We start from the raw sequence: 21,477 nt of genomic DNA, 5'->3' as shown, positions 1-21,477 counted from the left end.
CCCAGCCAGATGGAGAAAGAGAGCAGATAATAGTATCCTTTGCTGGATTTAGGGGCAATTCCAGGAGTGACTTCTTGCCAGGGTGGTACCTTTGAGATTCTTTGAGAAAGCCCACAGAGCAGCAGAGTCACCATGAGATGCTCTCATCATGTCATTACTGCAGCGATGTGTGGAGTCAGTGGGGAAACTGAGGCAGGAAGGCAGCGCCTCAGGAACCCTCTGAGCCTGAGACTCAAAATGAAGACTGCAGCTCTCAGACTTTCATCCCTTTTCCCCCAGCAAAACAGACCTCTTCTGGGGCAGGGGTGAGTCTTGAAGGACCATCTAGCATTTGTGTTCTGGGGCCCAGGCAAGCAGGAAGCTGAAGACTGTCTGTTAAAGCCATGGTTCCAGCACCTTCCAGATGGACCCCCTCAGGAGGCTGCAGAGACCTCGATACGACTGTACTGGATGCCAGCCGAGCTCTGCCTGTGGCCAAAGCTCAGGGGGAACCTGCAGTGCAGAGAGCAGTGGGGTCAGAGGTTGGCAGGGCCTGGCGGCCTTCCCTGGGGGTGATGGGAGTGGACCATGCCTGGGGTCCCCATCCCATCCCCACCCCACTCCTACCTGACCCTTCCTGCTTTCTGCCTTAATGTACATTTCCATCTTTTGAACGGCCCAGCTGTTCCCCCTGGTCTTCCTGGGTCCACCCGTGCCCTCTACAGCCAGATCTCCCCATCACAGCCAGGCTGACCCTCCTAAATACAAAGCCTAGCTCCTGTCACTCCTGCTGGGAAGTGACATCACGCCCAACCAGCCTCTCCCACATCACCGCCTTCCAGTCCCGTTTTTCCCATCCCACTCAAGGAGAAGAGCTCGTATACAAAGATAGGACAGAAGTGATTGTGTCCAGGCAGTAAGCACAATAAGAAGAGAAGGAAAACACTCTTCTGCAAAGGCAAAGTGTAAGGACTAAATCCCGAAGCAAAGTGCTCATGGTCTGAGGTCACTCTTCCCCCTTGGCCAGCCCTGACCACCTTACCATTTCTTCTGGAATTGCTGGTCTATGTCTGCCAATGACTGGCCTTTTGTTTCTGGGACAAATAAATAGATGAAGCCCAGGCCGAAGACAGCAGTCAGCCCATAGAGCAGGAAGGTCCAGGACAAGCCAATGGCACCTGGGAACAACAGGGTGGGATGTGGGCGGAGCTTAGCCTGGGCCAACTGGTTGACCAGTGTTCCAGGGGAAACACTGAAAATTAGTTTACCCTGAACAGATTCTCCAGACGGTAGATTTGCAGAATGACCAATACACTGTCAGATAAAAGTACCATAAAGCAAGAGTGGGACTGGTTGTCCCAGAGGCAGGCAAAGGGCCAGGACCCAAATCCACAAAACATCTGGAACTGAACTTGTGTCTCCTGTGTCGGCAGGCAGATTCTTTATCTCTGAGCCCCCTGGGAAGCTTGACCTCCACTCAGTCCTTATACCAGCAGAGAGTGTTGCGCTGCGAGAAGGAGAACTGAGTTCTAGTCTTCTGATTACCTGGCTAGACTTGGGAAGGATGTATTTCCCAATCTGTGAGATGGGGATGATAGGCTATGAAACAATTCTAAGAAGCCCTTCTTCCCCTTGCTTCCTTCCTCCTCTCTCTCCCTTCCTTCCTCTCTTATCTCTCATTCATTCCACGTAAAAGGGATGCTTGAAAACTGAGGCACTAGTGAGAAATTTAAATTCCCAAAGACTGGGTGTGGGAGACAGGCACTGTGGACAGGTTCTTCCACCAGTATTTTCCACAGCCCCCAAGGGCTCCTCCTTTGAAGGGGAAACCCTTGGCTGCAGGAAGTGGGAAAATAACTAAATTCTCAGAACTTGCCTTGAGGGAGGAGCGCCCCCCCCCTCCCCGATCTGGGCCCTCTGGCCTTGAGTCATGAGTATCCTCTGCATCTCGGACATGTGTTCTGGGCCATATAATTCTCACCCCACCCCACCAGCACTCAGACTGGGTCTGAATGCTAGGTAGGAAGAGAAGATGTCACTCAATGGAAAGTCCTCTGCTGTAGAGTGGAAACTTTCAGTTACTAGGGGAGAATGGACTTGTCTTGCTGGGGGCAGAGAGCAAAGGCCCACACTCAGGGCTCCCAATCTCCGTACTCCCTACCCGGAGAACAAACTCTGGGTTTGAGAACAAACTCATCCCCCCACCACCAATCAGGGATGGCTTCCTGGACCGGGGAGAACTGGATGCTTTAGCTCTATTCCCCCTTCAGCCTCAACTCGCAGGTTGTCAATAAAGCCAATTCCCCCCACCCCCACCCCTCTGCTGCCAACCAACGGGGCCTGGAATGAAGTAGAAACTTCGCAGGCCATATCTCCTGTTGTCTTTGTCTCTCAGCCCCTCTCATTCTTTCACTAGCACCTCAGTTTTCCTTTGGGGAACCCTCCCCCAACTCTCAGTCCATGCAGTGGGGTGTCTAACACCCCATGCTGTTCAGACTGTGTATGTGGCCCAAGGCCTGGGCATCAGAATATTGTAGGCTTCCAGTGATGGTTCAGTGATGGGCACATGATCTTGCTGGGCCAATGAGAGTCTGTCCCAGGACTTGAGTGAGAGCCATTGGAAAAGACAGGCTCTCCTCCCGGGGGGCTGCCAAGATGAAGAACCCCACTTGTAGTCATCTTTGTAGCCACGCAGTGGGTCTACTCCAGAATGAAGCTCACAGCATGGAAGGCAGAGCCAAGAGAGTATGAAGGCGGGCCCACAGTTTTGTTGAAGCTTCTGGATCAGTCATGGTTAAAGACAGCTACTACCCTCCTCTTCTCATGACTTAAGACAAAAACATTACCTTTTGCTCATCTACTGGTTTGCACGGGATTTTCTGTCACTTATACCCAGACGATATGGAAGCCTGGGCTCTGTTTGGAGGCAGTTGTTTCTGGATCTTGGGCCAGGGAATTAGGTCCGAGGACTCACCGATGAGGTCGAGGAATGAGAGGCTGATGAAGAGGTTGGCGGCCCAGTTGAAGCTGTTGCAGAAGGCAAAGGCCCTCCCTCGGATCTCCACGGGGTAAATCTCGCTGAGGACAAGCCAGGTCACTAGGACAGGAGGGCAGAGAGGATGCCTAGTAGCCGGGACCTAGGGCCTGGAACCCACAGTCCAGCAGGCAGCCCCCCAACAATGGGACTCAGTGCAGGGTCAGGCCCCTGACACTCATTTCTCCCTGCTGTTTCACCCACGTGGCCATAAGATTCCCTTTAGAAGGACCAGCGACCCGTTGGTTTCCTGGGACCCCAGACTTTCAGTGTCCTAGGCAAACTGGGATGGTTGGTCACCCTATTTATTAAATTCCTTTCCAGTCAACCCTTCTGAGTGAGCTATCCAGGGGCACATTCTGACTTTATGAAGCTTAAAAGATTTGCAGTCTTTATAAGGAAGAAAACATAACAGACGCAAATTAGGCTCCTGCGCTTAGAAGAAGTAGCTTCAACGAAGCAAGGAGCCCTGGAGTCTGAGCTCATGGTTCTCATGGTCAAGCCACCTCTGGTCCCTCTGAGACCCTGACAGGTTCGGTCCCCAGGCCTTCTGCTAGGAGGGGCAGAAGGCTTCCAAGTTACCTGCAGAAGACTCCCACTTACCGGGTCCAAAGCCAATGGAGAAGGCGCTCACAAAGACCATCATGCAGACCAGCGCGGTCCAATGCAGCAGGGCGTGCTCGGGGGCGGGAGAAAGGCCTGCAGGGGGAGTGAGGCTTAGCACTGTAGGGTCCTCGGCTCCAGGAGGAGGCCTGGTCTTCTCAGAGGTTGACAAGACTGGCTGCCTGGGGCTCTGGTCCGTCGTGGGCAGCAGCGGTGGAGCCAAGCCCCTGGGCAGGCTGGAGTCTCCAGGGAGCCCCGACAGCCTGGTGGTGTTGGGCATGGCCAGGCAAGCTGGGCCTGAGTGCAGGGGCACAGCAAAGCTGACGAGGCCGAGGCCGCTGACCGACAGGGCCATGAGGGCACAGCCGGCGAGCAGCAGCGCCCTGCGGCCGGCTCGCTCCACCAGCCCCATGGCCGTCAGGGTGGCCGCCACCTTCACCGCCCCGAGCCCCACGGAGGCCAGCACAGCGGAGGAGCCTCCCCGGAAGCCGACCGACCGGAAGATGGTAGAGGCATAGGTGAGCACGTTGGGCTGCCCGGTCAGCTGCTGGAAAAGCACCAGCCCCAGCCCCACGACGGTCCGGCCCCGCATGTTATCCCGGGCCCTGAAGAGGTCCACAAAGGTGTATCTCGGCCTCCCCAGGTCCAGCTTCGTGGCCTCGCCTCCCTGCAGCGGGATGAGGTCCTTGTGGCCTGCAGCCCCGACTGTACCAGCGGGGAGGAAGAGGAGGCTGAGAGACTGCAGGAGAGCGGGCGCAGCGGCCCAGCCAAACATGTGCCTCCATCCCCCGGGGGCACCGGCCAGCGCGTAGTTGAGTGCGTAGGAGAGCAGGACGCCCACGGTGATGCCTGCCTCGTAAAGGGCCACCAACACTCCCCGCTGCCGTGGGCCTGCCAGCTCGGACACGTGGATGCAGCAGGCCATGGAGGAGAGGGAGATGGCAAAGCCAGCCACCGAGCGGCCTAGGAGAAGCCAGGCCAGGGAGCCTGCCAGGCCCAGGCTCAGGCTGCCTGACAACAGCACCAAGTTGCTCCCGAGGATGGCTTGCTTCCGGCCATAGTGGTCGATGAGGCAGCCCCCCACCAGGGAGGCCAGGAGAGCCCCCAGGAGCAGGCTGCCCACCAGGAGCTCCTGCTGTGAGCAGCTCAGCCCGAAATCAAGCTGCAGCGGCAGCAGGGCCCCCGATATCACTGCCAGTTCATAGCCAAAGGTCAGGCCACCCAGCAAGGACACCGAGGCACACAGGGGCAGGAGGAGTGAAGGTCGGCCTGAAAAACAAAAGTGACAGGGTGGGTGCAGAATGTTTCCATGCCAGAGCATCCAACCATCCATCTGTCTGTCCCTATCCATCTGTCCAGCCCTCCATCTCTCCATCTATTCACTCATCTGTGTATCCCTCTATATATCCATCTGTTCTATCCATATACCCACACATGCACATATGCATGCGTCCACTTCTTCCTTTATCCTTCATCCATCCTTCCTTCATCCATCCCTTCACCCATTTCTTTCTTCATCCATCTCTCCCTCCACCCTTCCTTCCATTCATCTACCCATCCATCCACTCCATCTGTTCATCCAGTTATTGATCAATTTACCCATCCCTTCATCATCCACTCCTCCATCCATCCACTTATTTCATCCACCACATATTCTTCCATTCATTGGTCCATTCAGTTCAGTTCAGTCACTCAGTCGTGTCCGACTCTTTGCGACCCCATGAATCGAAGCACGCCAAGCCTCCCTGCCCATCACCAACTCCCAGAGTTCACTCAGACTCACGTCCATTGAGTCTGTGATGCCACCCAGCCATCTCATCCTCAGTCGTCCCCTTCTTCTCCTGCCCCCAATTCCTCCCAGCATCAAAGTCTTTTCCAGTGAGTCAACTCTTCGCATGAGGTGGCCAAAATACTGGAGTTTCAGCTTTAGCATCATTCCTTCCAAAGAAATCCCAGGGTTGATCTCCTTTAGAATGGACTGGTTGGATCTCCTTGCAGCCCAAGGGACTCTCAAGTCTTCTCCAACACCACAGTTCAAAAGCATCCATTCTTCGGTGCTCAGCCTTCTTCACAGTCCAACTCTCACATCCATATATGACTACTAGAAAAACCATAGCCTTGACTAGACGAACCTTAGTTGACAAAGTAATGTCTCTGCTTTTGAATATGCTATCTAGGTTGGTCATAACTTTTCTTCCAAGGAGTAAGCGTCCTTTAATTTCATGGCTGCAATCACCATCTGCAGTGATTTTGGAGCCCCCCCAAATAAAGTCTAACACTGTTTCCACTGTTTCTCCATCTATTTCCCATGGAGTGATGGGACCGGATGCCATGATCTTCGTTTTCTGAATGTTGAGCTTTAAGCCAACTTTTTCACTCTCCTCTTTCACTTTCATCAAGAGGCTTTTTAGCTCCTCTTCACTTTCTGCCATAAGGGTGATGTCAGCTGCATATCTGAGGTTATTGATATTTCTCCCAGCAATCTTGATTCCAGCTTGTGTTTCTTCCAGTCCAGCGTTTCTCATGATGTACTCTGCATAGAAGTTAAATAAGCAGGGTGACAATATACAGCCTGCACGTACTCCTTTTCCTATTTGGAACCAGTCTGTTGTTCCATGTCCAATTCTAACTGTTGCTTCCTGGCCTGCATACAGATTTCTCAAGAGGCAGGTCAGGTGGTCTGGTATTCCCATCTGTTGAAGAATTTTCCACAGTTGATTGTGATCCACACAGTCAAAGGCTTTGGCATAGTCAATAAAGCAGAAATAGATGTTTTTCTGGAACTCTCTTGCTTTGTCCATGATCCAGCGGATGTTGGCAATTTGATCTCTGGTTCCTCTGCCTCTTCTAAAACCAGCCTGAACATCAGGAAGTTCACGGTTCACGTATTGCTGAAGCCTGGCTTGGAGAATTTTGAGCATTACTTTGCTAGCGTGTGAGATGAGTGCAATTGTGCGGTAGTTTGAACACTCTTTGGCATTGCCTTTGGGATTAGAATGAAAACTGACCTTTTCCAGTCCTGTGGCTACTGCTGAGTTTTCCAAATTTGCTGGCATATTGAGTGCAGCACTTTCACAGCATCATCTTTCAGGATTTGAAATAGCTCTACTGGAATTCCATCACCTCCACTAGCTTTGTTCATAGTGATGCTTTCTAAGGCCCACTTGACTTCACATTCCACCCCTTAATTCACCCAAACACCCATCCATTTATTGATCCATCTATCCGAAAATATATTCATCCACCCATCGTTGTAGTCTATTCACTATTTACCCAGATACACACACACACACGGATCCATTCACTCATCCATCCAATCATTCAAAAAATTATCTGGCATCTACAGCACACTAGGCTGTGTTCTTGGGGCTGGCAATACAGTGGTGTTTTCAAGGACCCAACATTCTAGTAGAAAAAGGCAGATAATAAATGAATAGGTGATAGGTGTCATTAAAAAAAAAAAAAAAGAGCAGGTAATGCCAGGAAAGACTGAAGTCAGGGGGAGAAGGGGATGACAGAGGACGAGATGGTTGGATGGCATCACCAACACAATGGACATGAGTTTGAGCAAGCTCCGGGAGTTGGTGATGAACAGGGAAGCCTGGCGTGCTGCAGACCATGTGGTCGCAAGGAGTCGGACATGACTGAGCGACTGGGCTGAGCTGAAAGGGAGCTGAGAGTGATGGAGGGGTTCTGTTTTAAATAGGGCAGCCAGCCAGCTGAGGCATCTCTGAAGAGGGAAAACTTGAGCAGACGAAGTGAGGGTGAAAGTCATGTCAAGTATGGGAGAAGAACATTCTAGACAAGAGAACAGCAGAAACAAAGGCTCTGAAGCTGGACAGTTTGGGGCATGTTTGAAAAATAACTATTAATAGCTAATACTCCTATGGTACTAAGTACTAGGCTCTGTTTTAAGGGCTTTACATGTATTTACTCATTTAATTCTTACAACAACCTTAACATCTACCATTATTAGCACCATCCTCCAAGGCACAGAGAGGTGAAGAAACTTTTTCATGCTCACACAGCAAGTAAGTGGCAAAGTGGATGTGACTAAAGCGTTCAGGCTTTTAATCACGGCCTATTGAGCAAGGAGGCCGGAGTGGCTGAGAATAATAGGTGATGAGGTACCAGAGGTAGGCAGGGGCCAGATCAGGAGGACATTGACGAACTTCCCTTTCAGTGGATTCTAGGCACCTTTTTAAAAAAAAATCGAACTCCTAAAATGTGGCCAGTGTAACTGAGGAACTGCGGTTTTAATCTTATTTCATTTTAATTAAGTGTAAAAATAGCCACATGTGGCCAGCAGCTACTGTACTGGCAGAGCAGCTAAACAGGTTGCTCTTAATTTTTAACTCACATATTTAAACAAATATTTCTGGAAGCATCTAGAGTAGTCCAGACATATCTGTCTCACCCACCCCCTACCCTGGACCTGACAAGAACATTCATAACATTGTAGTCAGATTTATGGAGTATTTGCTCTGGACCAGGCACTGTTTTGAGCCCTTTTAGCGGACTAGCTCATTTAATTCTCACGACAACTTTACGAGGTGGGCTTTTGTGTTATTTATGAAGGAGTACACTGATCCGCGTGCTTCTCAGGTGGTGCTAATGGTAAAGAATCCGCCTGCCAGTGTGGGAGATGCAGGAGACCTGGGTTTGATTGGGAAGGTCCCCTGGAGCAGTGAATGGCAACCCACTGCAGTCTTCTTGCCTGGAGGATCCCCATGGACGGAAGAGCCTGGCGGGCTACAGTCCACGGGGTCACAAAGAGTAGGACACCGCTGAGCAGCTGAGCACACACATAGAAACTGATTATCAGAGACACGAAATGACTTGCCTAAGATGAAGAGCGTTAATGGTAAGTAGCTTGTTGAGATTCAAAGCCTGGCAGTCTGGTTCCACAATCTGTACCCTTAGGCACTCCAGTATAAAACCTTGGCAGAATAAAATTTCACTGTTTTCTCACTTCTGCCTCACCCCATCTATGTTAGGCAATTTTTGTGCAGGGGCGGGGAGAGGACTTTCATGGGCGGAGGAATCACCTCCCCCTACCCAGCTCATTTTTCTCCCCATCACCTCTGCCCCCCAGGAATCAACCCCCTACCATTCCCTGGCTGGCCTAGTCCTTCCTCTTCATGACCATCACCCAACACCCTGTGGGGGGACCATGCTGCCCAGGTCCTGCCCCTTGTTAGCCCCTTCTGCCCCACCTCCCTCAGTTTCTAGAGTTCACTGCCAGAAGGGAAGGTTCATCCAGGCCATGTGAGGCAATCCCATGCAAACACAGAACTTTTCTTCCATGTCCTGGGTTCTTCTGGAGGTGAATGGGAACCCAGCCAAAGGGCCCAGGGGCAAAGCTAACTGTCCACAGGTTCCACCCGAAAATGCTGAAGGACAGACTCAGATCTCGTTGGTAAGAGCAGAACAGCAACAATGAAGGAAGATCTCTGCAAAGACTCCAGGTGCCTTCTCTCAAGTCACCTTGGTGACAACTCTAGGTGGTACTGCTCCCATTACCCCCTTTTGACAGATGGGGAAACTAAGGCTCAGATTCTAAATGTTCTGTGAGAAACAAAGTGTTCTCACAGCTGGGAAGCAACAGGATCAGGACTCAAACGCTGTCCCATCTGACTCCCAAACCCACGTATTTAAGCTTTCCAAGGCTCCCACCACCTGCTCTATTAAGTCCTAACTCATTAGCATGACCTCCCAGTCCCTGCACGAGCTGGTGGCCCCAGCCCACTTCCTTGGCCACCTCTCCTCTCCACGCCTACTCCCACCCCTCCGACACACCCTGCAAACACTTGTTTCCAGCACGTATCATAGCGTTTCATGCTGCCCTGCCCACTACACGACCTGGTCCCTCTCTTCCCGACCTCTCTTCCCCACATGCTCATTCATCCTGCTCAGTCCCAGTTCACCTCCCTGAGGGGCTCTGGCAATACACATCTGTGATTTGGCCTCAGTACCCCGTGCTCTGTGGGGAGCTGCCTTCGCCTCTCCTGTCTTCATCTCTCAATCTCTGGATCTGGGCAGACTTGACCTCCCCACCTCCAGCCCCCATCACCTAGCTCCAGACATAGTGTCCGTGATCCAGATCTGACTACCTAGCAGCCACGTGGCTGACCCTGAGCCAGTGAGAGACAGTCCACCCCAGGGTGGTTGCTTATTTGGGGTTCTGAGCTGGTAGTTTACCTGCTTGGAGCAGCTGAGGGTCATCTTTCCCTAGCAGGGAATCCTGACTACACTGCCTGAGCTCCTAGATCCAACCATGCCTGAAGCTGTGAATTTTTCTGGGACCAATAAATAAGTACCTTTTTTTTTTTCCTGGTTAAGCTAGTTTGACAGAGACTCTAATTCCTGTACATCTTCTTCAACTTTCCAAGTCATATCTTTCACTTCCAGCCAATTATGCTTTCTTTTGCATTTGCTCACACCAAGTAATTGTGAAATTGATGTGTTTTCCTTGTTAAACGGGACATGATGCGTGTCTGTGTCTCTAGGCCCCAGCCCCACTCTGAAACCTGAGTGAGTGAGTAAAGTCGCTCAGTCGTGTCCGACTCTTTGCGACCCCGTGGACTGTAGCCTACCAGGCTCCTCAGTCCACGGAATTTACTAGGCAAGAGTACTGCAGTGGGTTGCCATAGATGGGCCAATTAAAGCTTCTATTGAATGAATGAAAGATTGAGTCAGGATCCAGGGCAGTATCTCCACATCCCATTCCAAGGACTGTGTCAGATACGTTTGAAGTTAGTTTAACGCTCTAGAGCAGCCAGAGAGATCCTATGATAGCCCAAGTCAGGCCACATCATTCTGCCCAAAGCCCTCCACGGCTTCTCTTTCACTGTGGAAAGAGCCAAAGTCCTGACAGTGACCTTCAAGGCCCTACAGGACCTGCCTCCTCTCACGGAGCTCCTGCCACACCAGCCTCCCTGCGGTTCCTCCTCACTCCACGCCCATCTCAAGTCAAAGTTTTTTACCAGGTCTCACCTCTGCTGGGAAAGCCCTTTCCCTCCGTTTCAGCAACCCCAGCCCTGCTTCCCTCTGGTCCTGCTCAAGCATCACCTTTTCATGAGGCTTCCCTGGTGCTCTACTTAAAACTGCAAGCTCCCATGGCATCCAATACTTCATATTCCACTTTCCTGCTTGTTTTCCTCCGCAGTACTTGTCATCATCTGAAATAACTATACATTTTACATATTTGGGGGGCTCAACAACCAGAATGTCAGCCCTAAAGGGGCAGGAGTTCTTTGTGCATTCTCAGTTGTCTCCTGATGCTGGGGACAGTTCCTGGCATACAGTAGACACTCAGTAAATACTGGTTGAGCAAACACATGGTTGAATGAATGAGTGAATTCAGGACAGAGGGGATCCAGACAGAAGGGATTTGGGCTTTTGAGCATCTTGGTGGACTCAGGGTCTGGAAGTGGCCATGGACAGGAAGTGGAGTAAATCCTGGCCCCCAAATTATGACAGCACTGCCTGAGTTCAGGTAGCAGACGGTTCAGCAGGTAAACAATCTGTCTGCAATGGAGGAGGTACACGAGACCTGGGTTCGATCCCTGGGCCATCCCCTGGGGGAGGAAATGACAACACACTCCGGTACACTTGCCTGGGAAATCCCATGGACAGAGGAGCCTGGTGGGCTACAGTCCATGGGGTCGCAAAAGAGTCGGTCAAGACTGAGCAACTAAACAACTCCCTTTCTATGGATTATCTGTCTAAATATAGTATGTGAAACTGGCTCACGCTGGATGAAGTCCCTCAGTTCTTGAAAGCGGAGCTTCCCAGGGGACAGAATCAAGGGGCAGGTGGAGAGGAAAAACCCGGGTCATGGCTGCACATGTCACCAGCCGCAAGTCACAGGGCGCCTCCAGGGGTGACACTAGACAGCATCTCACCTAGAGGCACAATGAACTGGACCCCTCCCCGGCCAGAGACCTGCTGTGGCTTCCCTTGCAACTCCAGGCAAAAGCCAGGGGTGAGACTGACCCGTGGGTGAGACTGACCCATGCAAATATCTTCACCCAGACGGCTGGCTTCCAAGTGTCCCAACGACAGGTGATATAAGTGAGACTGTTGTTGATACTATAGCCAGCTCACCTCCTTTTCCAGAAGCCATACCTGTAGCAGCTGCCTTAATTCCTGCATTAACCCTGTGTCACAGACACTGGTGCCTTTCCCATTTTACAGATGAAGCAACTGAGGCACAGAGAAGTAAAGACATTTGCCTCAGTTGAGTTCAGTTGTTCAGTCATGTCCAACTCTTTGCAACCCCGTGAATTGCAGCACACCAGGCCTCCCTGTCCATCACCATCTCCCAGAGTTCACTCAAACTCACGTCCATCAAGTCGGTGATGCCATCCAGCCATCTTATTCTCGGTCGTCCCCTTTTCCTCCTGCCCCCAATCCCTCCCAGCATCAGAGTCTTTTCCAATGAGTCAACTCTTCGCATGAGGTGGCCAAAGTACTGGAGTTTCAGCTTTAGCATCATTCCTTCCAAAGAACACCCAGGGCTGATCTCCTTTAGAATGGACTGCTTGGATCTCCTTGCAGTCCAGGGGACTCTCAAGAGTCTTCTCCAGCATCACAGTTCAAAAGCATCAATTCTTCAGTGCTCAGCTTTCTTCACAGCCCAACTCTTGCATCCATACATGACCACTGGAAAAACCATAGTCTTGACTAGATGGACCTTTGTTGGCAAAGTAATGTCTCTGCTTTTCAATATGCTATCTAGGTTGGTCATAACTTTTCTTCCAAGGAGTAAGCATCTTTTAATTTCATGGCTGCAATCACCATCTGCAGTGATTTTGGAGCCCCCCAAAAATAAAGTCTGACACTATTTCCACTGTTTCCCCATCTATTTCCCAAGACATTTGCCTAGGGTGAGAGTTTATCAAGTCACAGAGCAGATTCTGAACTTGAGTAGTCTGATTCCAGAGTTCCGATGTTGGGTATGATTAAAAAAAAATCTCATGTTAACGGATCATTTACCGTGTGCAAGTGGTATCTGGAGTATTTAAGTTCATATTCTCATGTCATTCACATTCCCTGTGATGGGGTGTTTCCTGGTGACTGTTTTGGAGATGCGGAAATTAAGGTCAGAGAAGTTAACTACCCTGTCCTAGATCAGGATGCACCTGGGAAATGGGAGAATGAGGGCTGGAACCACCCCATCCCCCCACCCCCCCACCCCCCGCCCCACTCATCTTTCTGACCCCCAAATCTACATACAAGTCCACTGAGGCCCCAACCCCCAAACCAATGTCTGCCAGGTAGTAGATGGATCAATGACTGACCTTTTGAGGCTTCTGAATCCAGAGAGAAAAACACAAACCTTAGTCCCCCGGAGCAACGAAGAAGTTTCCTAATCATCCACCGACCCCCACACCCCCGCCCCACTTTTCTCTATCTCGCGTCTATTAGGCATCTGACAGCAGAGGTTTTTGTCTGTTTTGTGTCGAGCAGCATCCCAAGCCTAGAACAGTGCCTGGAGAGAAGTGCTCAGCGAACCCATGAATGAGTTTGCTCCTTTCGGAGCCTCTTCGTCTGCAGAATAGGAGCAATTTCACTCATTCGTGGGACACTGCAAGGCTTCAAGCGGTCAGGAGAGGGTAGGACCCCGGAATAAGCTTCTGGTATCAAGTTAAGGAGCCCTCTCAGGTAACTTTTTTTTCTGGGCAGAAAGGAGCGTGGAAGGAAGTGGGCCCAGGTTCCTCCCCAGCCCCCAGCCAAGGCCTGCTGTCCCGGCGGCCACCCGAGTGGGCGGTATCTGGTCTGGGCGCGGCAGCGGCGGGCAGAGGGTGCGCGCGCGCAAGGATGGGGTCTCGGGGCTTCCCGGTCCGAAGCACCCCTCTGCCCGCAGCACAGATCGCGACTTACCCATGGCGACCAGGGCTCCCGAGGCGAGCGGGGAGCGCTGGAGGACTGGGTGTGCATCGCCCCAGCCGAGTCCCCGCCTCGGCAGCCGCAGCCGGACAAACTTTCAGGCCCGCCTCCGTCCCTCCCTCCCCGCCGGTCCGCCTGCAGCGCCGCCGCCACGTCGGCCAGCTCAGGGCCCCTGTGCTCCGGGGGCGGGACGGTGGTGCGCTCTGGACGTCGCTAGTCTCGCCCGGCCCGGCTGGGACCCCACCCACCGTCATCACAGTTGCGGGTGGGGAGCCCACAATTTGTCCTCCTAGAAGAAAGGAGTCAGAATCACTGCGATCCATGCTAGTTTGGCCTCTCCAGGGAGCGTGTGTGTGTGCACTCACACACACACACTCATGCGTCCACACTGACACACACACCCATTTCAGCCGCTCAGGCTCACACGGATTCATTTTCCATTCATTGAACAATTAGGTTTGGACACCTCCCACCTGCCTTCAGGCACTCTCCTACCTCTTGAGGATGGGCTGGGAGAACCAGAAAGACAGTTCGTTCTGTTCCTGTGGAGTACTTTCTGGTGTGGGAAGCAGAAAGATAAATAGCCGAAAGAACCAGAGAAATACCATCTAGTGATGAAGGCCAGACAGAATTAAGCTAGGGTGCTCGGTTAGGCAGCCACAGGTGGCTGCTTTAGCTGGGGGGTGGGAGGGAGGTGGCGGGGAGGGAATTTTCTGAGCCAAGATCTCCGCTTCCAGACAGAAAGTAGACCAAAGGCAAAGACCCTGCAGGGAAGAGCTTGTGCAGCATAAAAACAAATGAAGCCAGAGTTTCTGGAGCACAGGGGAGATAGTGTCTAAGGTGCATGCATGCTAAGTCGCTTCAGTCTCTGTCTCGCTCTTCACCACCCTATGAACTGTAGCCAGCCAGGCTCCTCTGTCCATGGGGATTGTCCAGGCAAGAATACTGGAGTGGGTTGCCATGCCCTCCTCCAGTGGATCTTCTCGACCCAGGGATTGAAGTCGAGGCTCTTATGTCTCCTTCATTGGCAGGCGGGTTGTTCACCACCAGCGCCACCTGGGAAGCCCAGGGTCCAGGGTAAGTGTTGGCAAACCCAGATCATTTAAGTCCTTGGGAGGCCAAGATCAGGATGAGACTTTATTCCAACTGACACATAAATAATTGGGCAGTTCTAGCAGGTTATAGGGAGCAGGAGTGGAAACAGGGGGCCCTTTAGAGGCTGTTGCAGGGTGAAAAGGTGACATTGATGTGGACTAAAGTGATAGCAGTGGGGCTGGAGAAAAGTTGTCAGACAGACTCGATAAGGGCAGATGGACCGGGAGAGGAGCATTTTATGAATGCGGAAACTGAGGCAAAGGGAATTGAAGTAATTTGCATCATAAACAATACAGGAAATCAATAGTGCTTAAGGACACACGCTAGTATATAGCTGAGCTTGAAGTCAAGCTCATGGGGAAAACCACGCTCTTTCCATCAAGCTCTACTGCCTTTCTGGCATGGAGAAGAGCCCAAGGAGGCCTCTTGGCTTTTGCCACGTGACAGTTCCTCTTTCACATGCATATCTGGAGTTGTCACCAGGAGATGTACAGAAAAGCCTAGGCATTCCTGAGATGACTTGTAGAAATTATATGATGAAAAAAGGCAGGAAGTCTGATCTTCACAGCTTGCATTATGTCAGGAGGATGTTTGCAAGTCTGCTGTTGGGTTCTATCTCTTCTAGAGAATAGAGAATCTCTCTTCACTCATTTCTTTCCCAAATGAGAAAAAGTTCTAATTGGGCATTTTGGTAGGCGTCTTCAAAAATGACTTCCCTTGGACTTTCCTGGTGGTCCAGTGGCTGGGAGCCCACGTACCAACACGGGGAACTTGGGCTCAATCCCTGGTCTGGGAAGATTCCACATGCCATGGGGCAAACTGCAAGCCCACAAGCCACAGCTCCTGAGCCCACGTGCCCTAAAGCCCGTTCTCCACCACAGGAGAAACCACAAGGGAAGCCACTGCAATGAGAAGCCCACACACCGCAAGTAGAGAGTAGCTGCCACTCGCCGCAACACTGCAGCTAGCGAAGGCCCACGTGCAGCGATGAAGACCCAGCACAGCCACAAAAAATTATAATAAATAAATACAAAAATTTAAAGAGTAAACATTATTTTAAAAAATGGCTTCCCTTGAGGCGAGGAGCTAGTAACTCATTTCTAACAAAGAGAATAAGCAAAAGTGTACTCCGGTTATAAAAGATGGTGATTTCCATCTTGCTCAACCTCTTCTGATCACTTATTCACTCTGATGAAGCCACCTGCTGTGTTATGAGTTGCCCAGTGGAGAGGCCAGTGTGGCAAGAATTGAGGGTGGCCTCTAGGCAATAGCCAGGGAGGAACTAAAGCCCTCAGATTAACAATCTGTGGGGAACTAAATCCTGCCACTAATCAAATAGTTATGTAAGCAAACAAATAGGCAACACAAAAGAGAGATTCATAGGGACTCCAGGAATTATTAAGTTGGGTTTTCCCTCCTATGAGGAGTCAGGGAGGGCTTCCTGAGAAAGTAACATTTGAGCTGGAAATGGAAAGATGGCTAGATGAGTTTAGGCAACCAAGAGAGGGAAGAGCACTTCTGATGTAGGAAATAGCAGGTGCAAAGGCCCCATGGCAAGAGGGAGCCTGGCAAGAATGAGACTGAGAGAAGGCAAATGTGTTGAAGATCCCAGAGCAAAGGGGAGTTTGGTGGGAGATGAATCTGCAAGAGGGACATAGGGCCCCATGCAGGACCTCATGGGTCTTTGTCTGAAGCACAACAGGGAGCCACTGAAAGATTTTAAACTAGATTTCCTATGGTAAAAGTCAGAACCAGTCTGACTATAGCAAGCCTGGGACTTTTAAATATGTTTGCACAATGGATTTTTCCAAAGGAGGGTGTTGGAAATTGGAGGAAACAAAAAGTGCCCACCAAACTGAAAAGGTATCTTGAGAATGGAAAACAAGGCAGGCAGCTCCATATAATCAACAGAAAAGTTTATTATAAAATAACTTACAGGGTAGATTCAAGTGGATAGAGATCCAGAAGCATTTGCAGCTGCACTTTGAACCTTCAAGAGGCCATTGGGACAATTTTATAGTTAACCTAGGGTTTAGGGGTACATCCTTGGAAACAGGAAGTGCATTCCTAAGTCAAGTTATGAATGGGTAACTAGTTTTTGCAGGAACCAAGAGTACGTCAGCAAAGGTCTTCATCGTTTGGAGGCTAACAAAGCACAGAGGCCACCTGGACCTAAAAATCACTGATGACAGAGAAGATATTTACTACACAGAACAGCCATAGGTAGGGTGAGCAGGACAAAAGGAACTGTACAGACCCAAGATGGCCTCAGTTATGCTAACAACCATACAGAGCAGTTCAGACAGATTTGGTAACCATGGAGATGACCATATGGACACTAAGAAGTATGATAATGAAACTACAAACTTGGGAAATTGGGTTTTCCAAACCGAATAGAATTGGTTCTATAGGGGCTTCAAGTAGGCTGAACTGATGAAAGGTGCTGGAAACCACATTAGTACAAAACAAAGGATCTGATGTTTGAAAAGGTTACCTTCCCTGTGTATGAACGAAACGCAGGGACTGTGAAGTGCAACTTCCCAGGATCCAGATAGATTCCTGAGAGCAGATTCCAAGAGACGTTTTTCAAGGAGACGCCGAAGCTTTCCGGAAATAGCCGAAGAGCTGAGAGACAGCGCCACCAAAGCCAACCGCAAGAGTCACGAAGGGTTTCCGGAAAGAGCCGAGGAGTGGAAAGCGCGGCTCACCGAGAGCTGCCGAGGGTTTACGGAAATAGCCGAGGAGCCGAGTGGCGGGACCAGGAGGCTTAGAAAAGAGCCGAAGAGAGGAGAAACCACTTCCACGAGGCAAAAGGGTCGGCATTAGAGAGGCCGAGGAGGTCCGAGTACTTTCGGAGCGAGCCGAAGCAGCCCCGACCGGTTCCGGAGGCGGTCGACGCGGAAACGCGAACATGGCGGCGGCCGGCGCTGCTGCCGCTAAGCTGAACGAGGAGCTGGCGCCCGCGGCCGAAGCGCTGGCCGCAGCCCGGGAGCGGAGCAGCCGCTTCCTGAGCGGCCTGGAGCTGGTGAAGCAGGGCGCCGAGGCGCGCGTGTTCCGCGGCCGCTTCCAGGGTCGCGCGGCCGTGGTGAAGCACCGCTTCCCCAAAGGCTACCGGCACCCGACGCTGGAAGCGCGGCTCAGCCGGCGGCGGACGGTGCAGGAGGCCCGGGCGTTGCTCCGCTGTCGCCGCGCAGGTAAGACGGCCCAGCCTGGGGGCGCGGGGGACCCCCGAGGCTCGGGCGACGCAGGTGAGGGGCTCCCCTGCGCTGCGGGGTTAGGGGCGAGCGAGATTTGACTCCGTTTCTCCGTTTGTACCTTCTTCACGGCTTTCCATTAAGAAATGTCATCCTTTCATCCTTTTCCTTTCGTTAATTCTTAAGAAGCCACTTGACGTTGTAGCGACGAGCATTTGTCCCGGAGCTCTTGGCGCCTGGTTCAGTTCCGACGCTACCACCTTTACTCAACGTTGAGCGTGTCTTTTAACTGCCCCGAGCCTCAGTTTCCCCATCTGTACAATCCCAACTTTCGATCGCTGTTAGTTACTTTTAAGAAGCAGATGTAGTTAGAAGGACTTGCCCAGGAGCCAGGGTCTCTGGGTTCACACAGTCTAGTTCAGTTCAGTCGTGTCTCTGCGACTCCATGGACTGTAGCACGCCAGGCTTCCCTGTCCATCACCAACTCCCGGAGCTTGCTCAAACTCATGTCCATCGAATCGGTGATGCCTTCCAACCACCTCTTTCTCTGTTGTCCCCTTCTCCTCCTGCCTTCAGTCTTTCCCAGTATCAGTGTCTTCAAATGAGTCAGCCTTCACATCAGGGGGCCAAAGTGTTGGAGTTTCCGCTTCAGCATCAGTCCTTCCAGTGAACATTCAGGATTCCTTTAAGATGGACTGGTTGGATCTCCGGACCCAAGAGTCTTCTCCAACACCACAGTTCAAAAGCATCAATTCTTTGGCGCTTATCTTTCTTTATAGTCCAGCTCTCACATCCGTACATGACTACTGGAAAAACCATAGCTTTGACTAAACACTATTTTGCACCATGACCGTAAACCTTTGCCTCTGTTGAGAAACAAAGTTCAGAGGGGGGAAGTAACTTCCGCAAGGTTACACAGTTAGTAAGGCTTTCACCCCCCATCCCTCTGACTCAGAAACACTGGCATTTCACTTTTACACTTTCTACCCTTGTTTCTTTCATTGGTAATTTTTTAGGCATCTACTGTACACCAAGACATTGTTAGGTGCTGGGAGATCTGGAAGAAATTCAGTTGCCAACAAGCACACTGTCTCTGCCCTTGCTTGGATTTGCAGTTATGCATGCATTCGTATTTCCTACTTTCACCCTTTCCAGCAGCTGAGTTCTCTTAAGCAGGGATCCCGGTTGCTTTGTTTCCTGCTGTATCTCTACACATTTGTCTCTAGTATCTCGAAGTGTCTTGAGTGTGATTGACATTCAGTAAAGAGTCATTGAATCTTCAAATTCAGTGAAGTTATTGGATTATTGGTAGTACTGATCTCATGTTATAGAAGCAGAAATGGAGGCTTAGAGAAATACATGTGACTTTAAAGATACACAGTTAATAAGGAAGGAAGCTGGGATTTGAACTTGTCCGTCCTGTCTGTATTCCTGGTGGCTCAGAGGTTAAAGCGTCTGCCTCCAAGGCGGGAGTCCCTGGTTCTATCCCTGGGTCGCGAAGATCCCCTGGAGAAGGAAATGGTAACCCACTCCAGTATTCCTGCCTGGAGAATCCCATGGACGGAGAAGCCTGGTAGGCTACAGTCCACGGGGTCACAAAGAGTTGGACACGACTGAGCGACTTCTCTCTCTTTCCTCCCTGTAAAGGTGCATCTCTAAGCCAGCATGCTGCTGGTCTCCTGCTTCTGTCCCTGTCAGGAAACTGCTTTCATATGTTTGAACATATAACTAATGGTGCTTACCCTTCTGGCTGTTTACTTTGATTTGTAATTTAGGGAAGAAGTATGACAGGGAAAGTGAAAGTCGCCCAATTGTGTCTGACTCTTTGCGACCCCATGAACTGTAGTCCATGGAATTCTTCAGGCCAAAATACTGGAGTGGGTAGCCTGTTCCCTTCTCCAAGGGATCTTCCCAGCCCAGGGATCAAAACCAGGTCTCCCACGTTGCCAGCGGGTTTGTTACCAGCTGAGTCACCAGGGAAACCCAAGAACACTTGAGTGGGTAGCCTGTCCCTTCTCCTCTGGACCCAGGAATTGAACTGGGGTCACCTGCATTGCAGGTGGATTCTTTATCAGCTGAGCTACCAGGGAAGCCCAAATATGACAAATGAAGTTCAATCACAGTGGGTAGAAGGGAGGAGGGAGCTTTGGCTGTGCTGACCTTAGCTGTGGTGGTCTAAGCATAGTCTGGCAGGAGAAACTTCCAGAGAAGGAAAGCTGTACCATTCTGCAGCATTCCTAAATCTTTTTCCCAAAATATGCAGATACACACTGGAAAATTTTTCTGACTGAGCTAGAAAATTAAGCTTACTATTAAGAAAAAAAAAGGTATCTAATTCAACGACCCCTTATATCTTGGTTACAGGAATATGTGCCCCAGTTGTCTTTTTTGTGGACTATGCTTCCAACTGCTTATTTATGGAAGAAATCGAAGGCTCAGTGACTGTTCGAGATTATATTGAATCCACTCTGGAGACTGAAAAATCTTCCCAAAGTCTCCTGGGCTTAGCCAGGACCATCGGGCAGGTTTTGGCTCGAATGCACGACGAAGACCTCATTCATGGTGATCTCACCACATCCAACATGCTCCTGAAACCCCCTCTGGAGCAGCTGAACATTGTGCTTATAGACTTTGGGCTGAGCTTCGTTTCAGCACTTCCGGAAGACAAGGGAGTTGACCTGTACGTGCTGGAGAAGGCCTTCCTCAGCACCCATCCCAACACTGAGACTGTGTTTGAAGCCTTTCTGAAGAGCTACTCCACCTCCTCCAGAAAGTCCAAACCAGTGTTAAAAAAATTAGATGAGGTGCGCCTCAGAGGGAGAAAGAGATCCATGGTGGGCTAGAAGAATTCTCCGTGCGACAACCACAGGCAGGAAACTGTTCACAGTACGTTTGAAGGAAGGCTATGAGTATGAGGTTCTGGCTAAATAAAGATGGTCGGGTAATTTTAAGAGCTGTGATCGTGCTTGAAAGGCATTATCACCTGCCATTGGCTGTTCTCACTTTGTATATGTCTGGCAGAACTGGGCATGCAGAATAAATCTCAGGCTTTCTCTGCAGTTGTAAGGCATACACCTCAGGTTGAAGGGTATGACGTTACAAAACGCTGAACCACATACTGAACCAGTGAACCACACTGAACCACATTTCAGTGCTTCTGGTGAGACAAGGACAGCGCCTCAGTTGGTGTCAGTGTATCTTTATCAGCTCTGTAACCCAGCCTTTTTTGTTGTTGTGTTCATGACATATTCCTCTTGAAACCAGTATAGTGGGATGCAATCAGCATATTAAAAAAAGAAATGGAATCAGAGATTAGAAAATATTAAAGTGCATTATCTGTAGTATCGTTAATATTGTTTTATGAAACTTGTTTCAAATGTGTATATAGACAACAGTACATACTAGGCTTTGGAGTAAAATACAGTTCTTTTTGAGAGTATGGTAAAAAAAAAAAAATACTGCTTAACTCCACTGACCCTTTAAGAAATGAGTTGCTGGCTATGACATGTCTTTAAATTATTACATTATGTATTGGCGTTATATCACAGTGTTTTTCAAAGAATTCCAAGGCCACAGAGGCTGGCCATAATTTTTTCAATGAATATTCTCAACAAGACTGCAGGCTCATTCCCCAGTTTCCTCCTGTACTGTACAGCTACTATGGCTAATCTCTGCCTC

The 21,477-nt window shown here is 50.5% G+C and overlaps 2 protein-coding genes across 2 annotated transcripts; one reads left to right on the top strand and one right to left on the bottom strand.

Moving 5' to 3' along the window:
* Nucleotides 1-382: 382 nt before the first annotated feature.
* On the bottom strand, nucleotides 383-4,991 carry SLC2A10 (solute carrier family 2 member 10). Its single transcript, XM_052651203.1, has 4 exons — nucleotides 3,617-4,991; nucleotides 2,954-3,076; nucleotides 1,022-1,157; nucleotides 383-492 (listed from the first exon to the last, which is right to left on the bottom strand). The coding sequence occupies exons 1-4, from the start codon at nucleotides 4,989-4,991 to the stop codon at nucleotides 414-416; spliced, it is 1,713 nt and encodes a 570-aa protein (XP_052507163.1). The 3' UTR covers nucleotides 383-413.
* A 12,371-nt stretch (nucleotides 4,992-17,362) lies between these two features.
* TP53RK (TP53 regulating kinase) lies at nucleotides 17,363-21,150 on the top strand. The gene is made up of 2 exons (XM_052651077.1): nucleotides 17,363-17,799; nucleotides 20,164-21,150. The coding sequence occupies exons 1-2, from the start codon at nucleotides 17,517-17,519 to the stop codon at nucleotides 20,640-20,642; spliced, it is 762 nt and encodes a 253-aa protein (XP_052507037.1). The 5' UTR covers nucleotides 17,363-17,516; the 3' UTR covers nucleotides 20,643-21,150.
* Nucleotides 21,151-21,477: the final 327 nt, after the last annotated feature.

The sequence above is a fragment of the Budorcas taxicolor genome, chromosome 13 (assembly GCF_023091745.1).
Source record: "Budorcas taxicolor isolate Tak-1 chromosome 13, Takin1.1, whole genome shotgun sequence".
In the NCBI taxonomy this organism is placed as follows: domain Eukaryota; kingdom Metazoa; phylum Chordata; class Mammalia; order Artiodactyla; family Bovidae; genus Budorcas; species Budorcas taxicolor.
Note: the sequence above shows the minus strand (reverse complement) of the source record. Positions and strands in the feature narration are given on the sequence as shown.

What these genes read in the sequence shown, in the direction of transcription:
- SLC2A10 (XM_052651203.1), bottom strand. Translation starts at nt 4,991, where the DNA reads ATGGAGAGATGGAGGGCTGGACAGATGGATAGGGACAGACAGATGGAT. An exon ending in CTCCATTGGCTTTGGACCCG is followed by an intron (nt 3,077 to 3,616) that starts GTAAGTGGGAGT and finishes CTCCTGTCCTAG; the next exon opens with TGACCTGGCTTGTCCTCAGC. An exon ending in CTCATTCCTCGACCTCATCG is followed by an intron (nt 1,158 to 2,953) that starts GTGAGTCCTCGG and finishes TGTTGTTCCCAG; the next exon opens with GTGCCATTGGCTTGTCCTGG.
- TP53RK (XM_052651077.1), top strand. Translation starts at nt 17,517, where the DNA reads ATGGCGGCGGCCGGCGCTGCTGCCGCTAAGCTGAACGAGGAGCTGGCG. An exon ending in GCTCCGCTGTCGCCGCGCAG is followed by an intron (nt 17,800 to 20,163) that starts GTAAGACGGCCC and finishes TCTTGGTTACAG; the next exon opens with GAATATGTGCCCCAGTTGTC.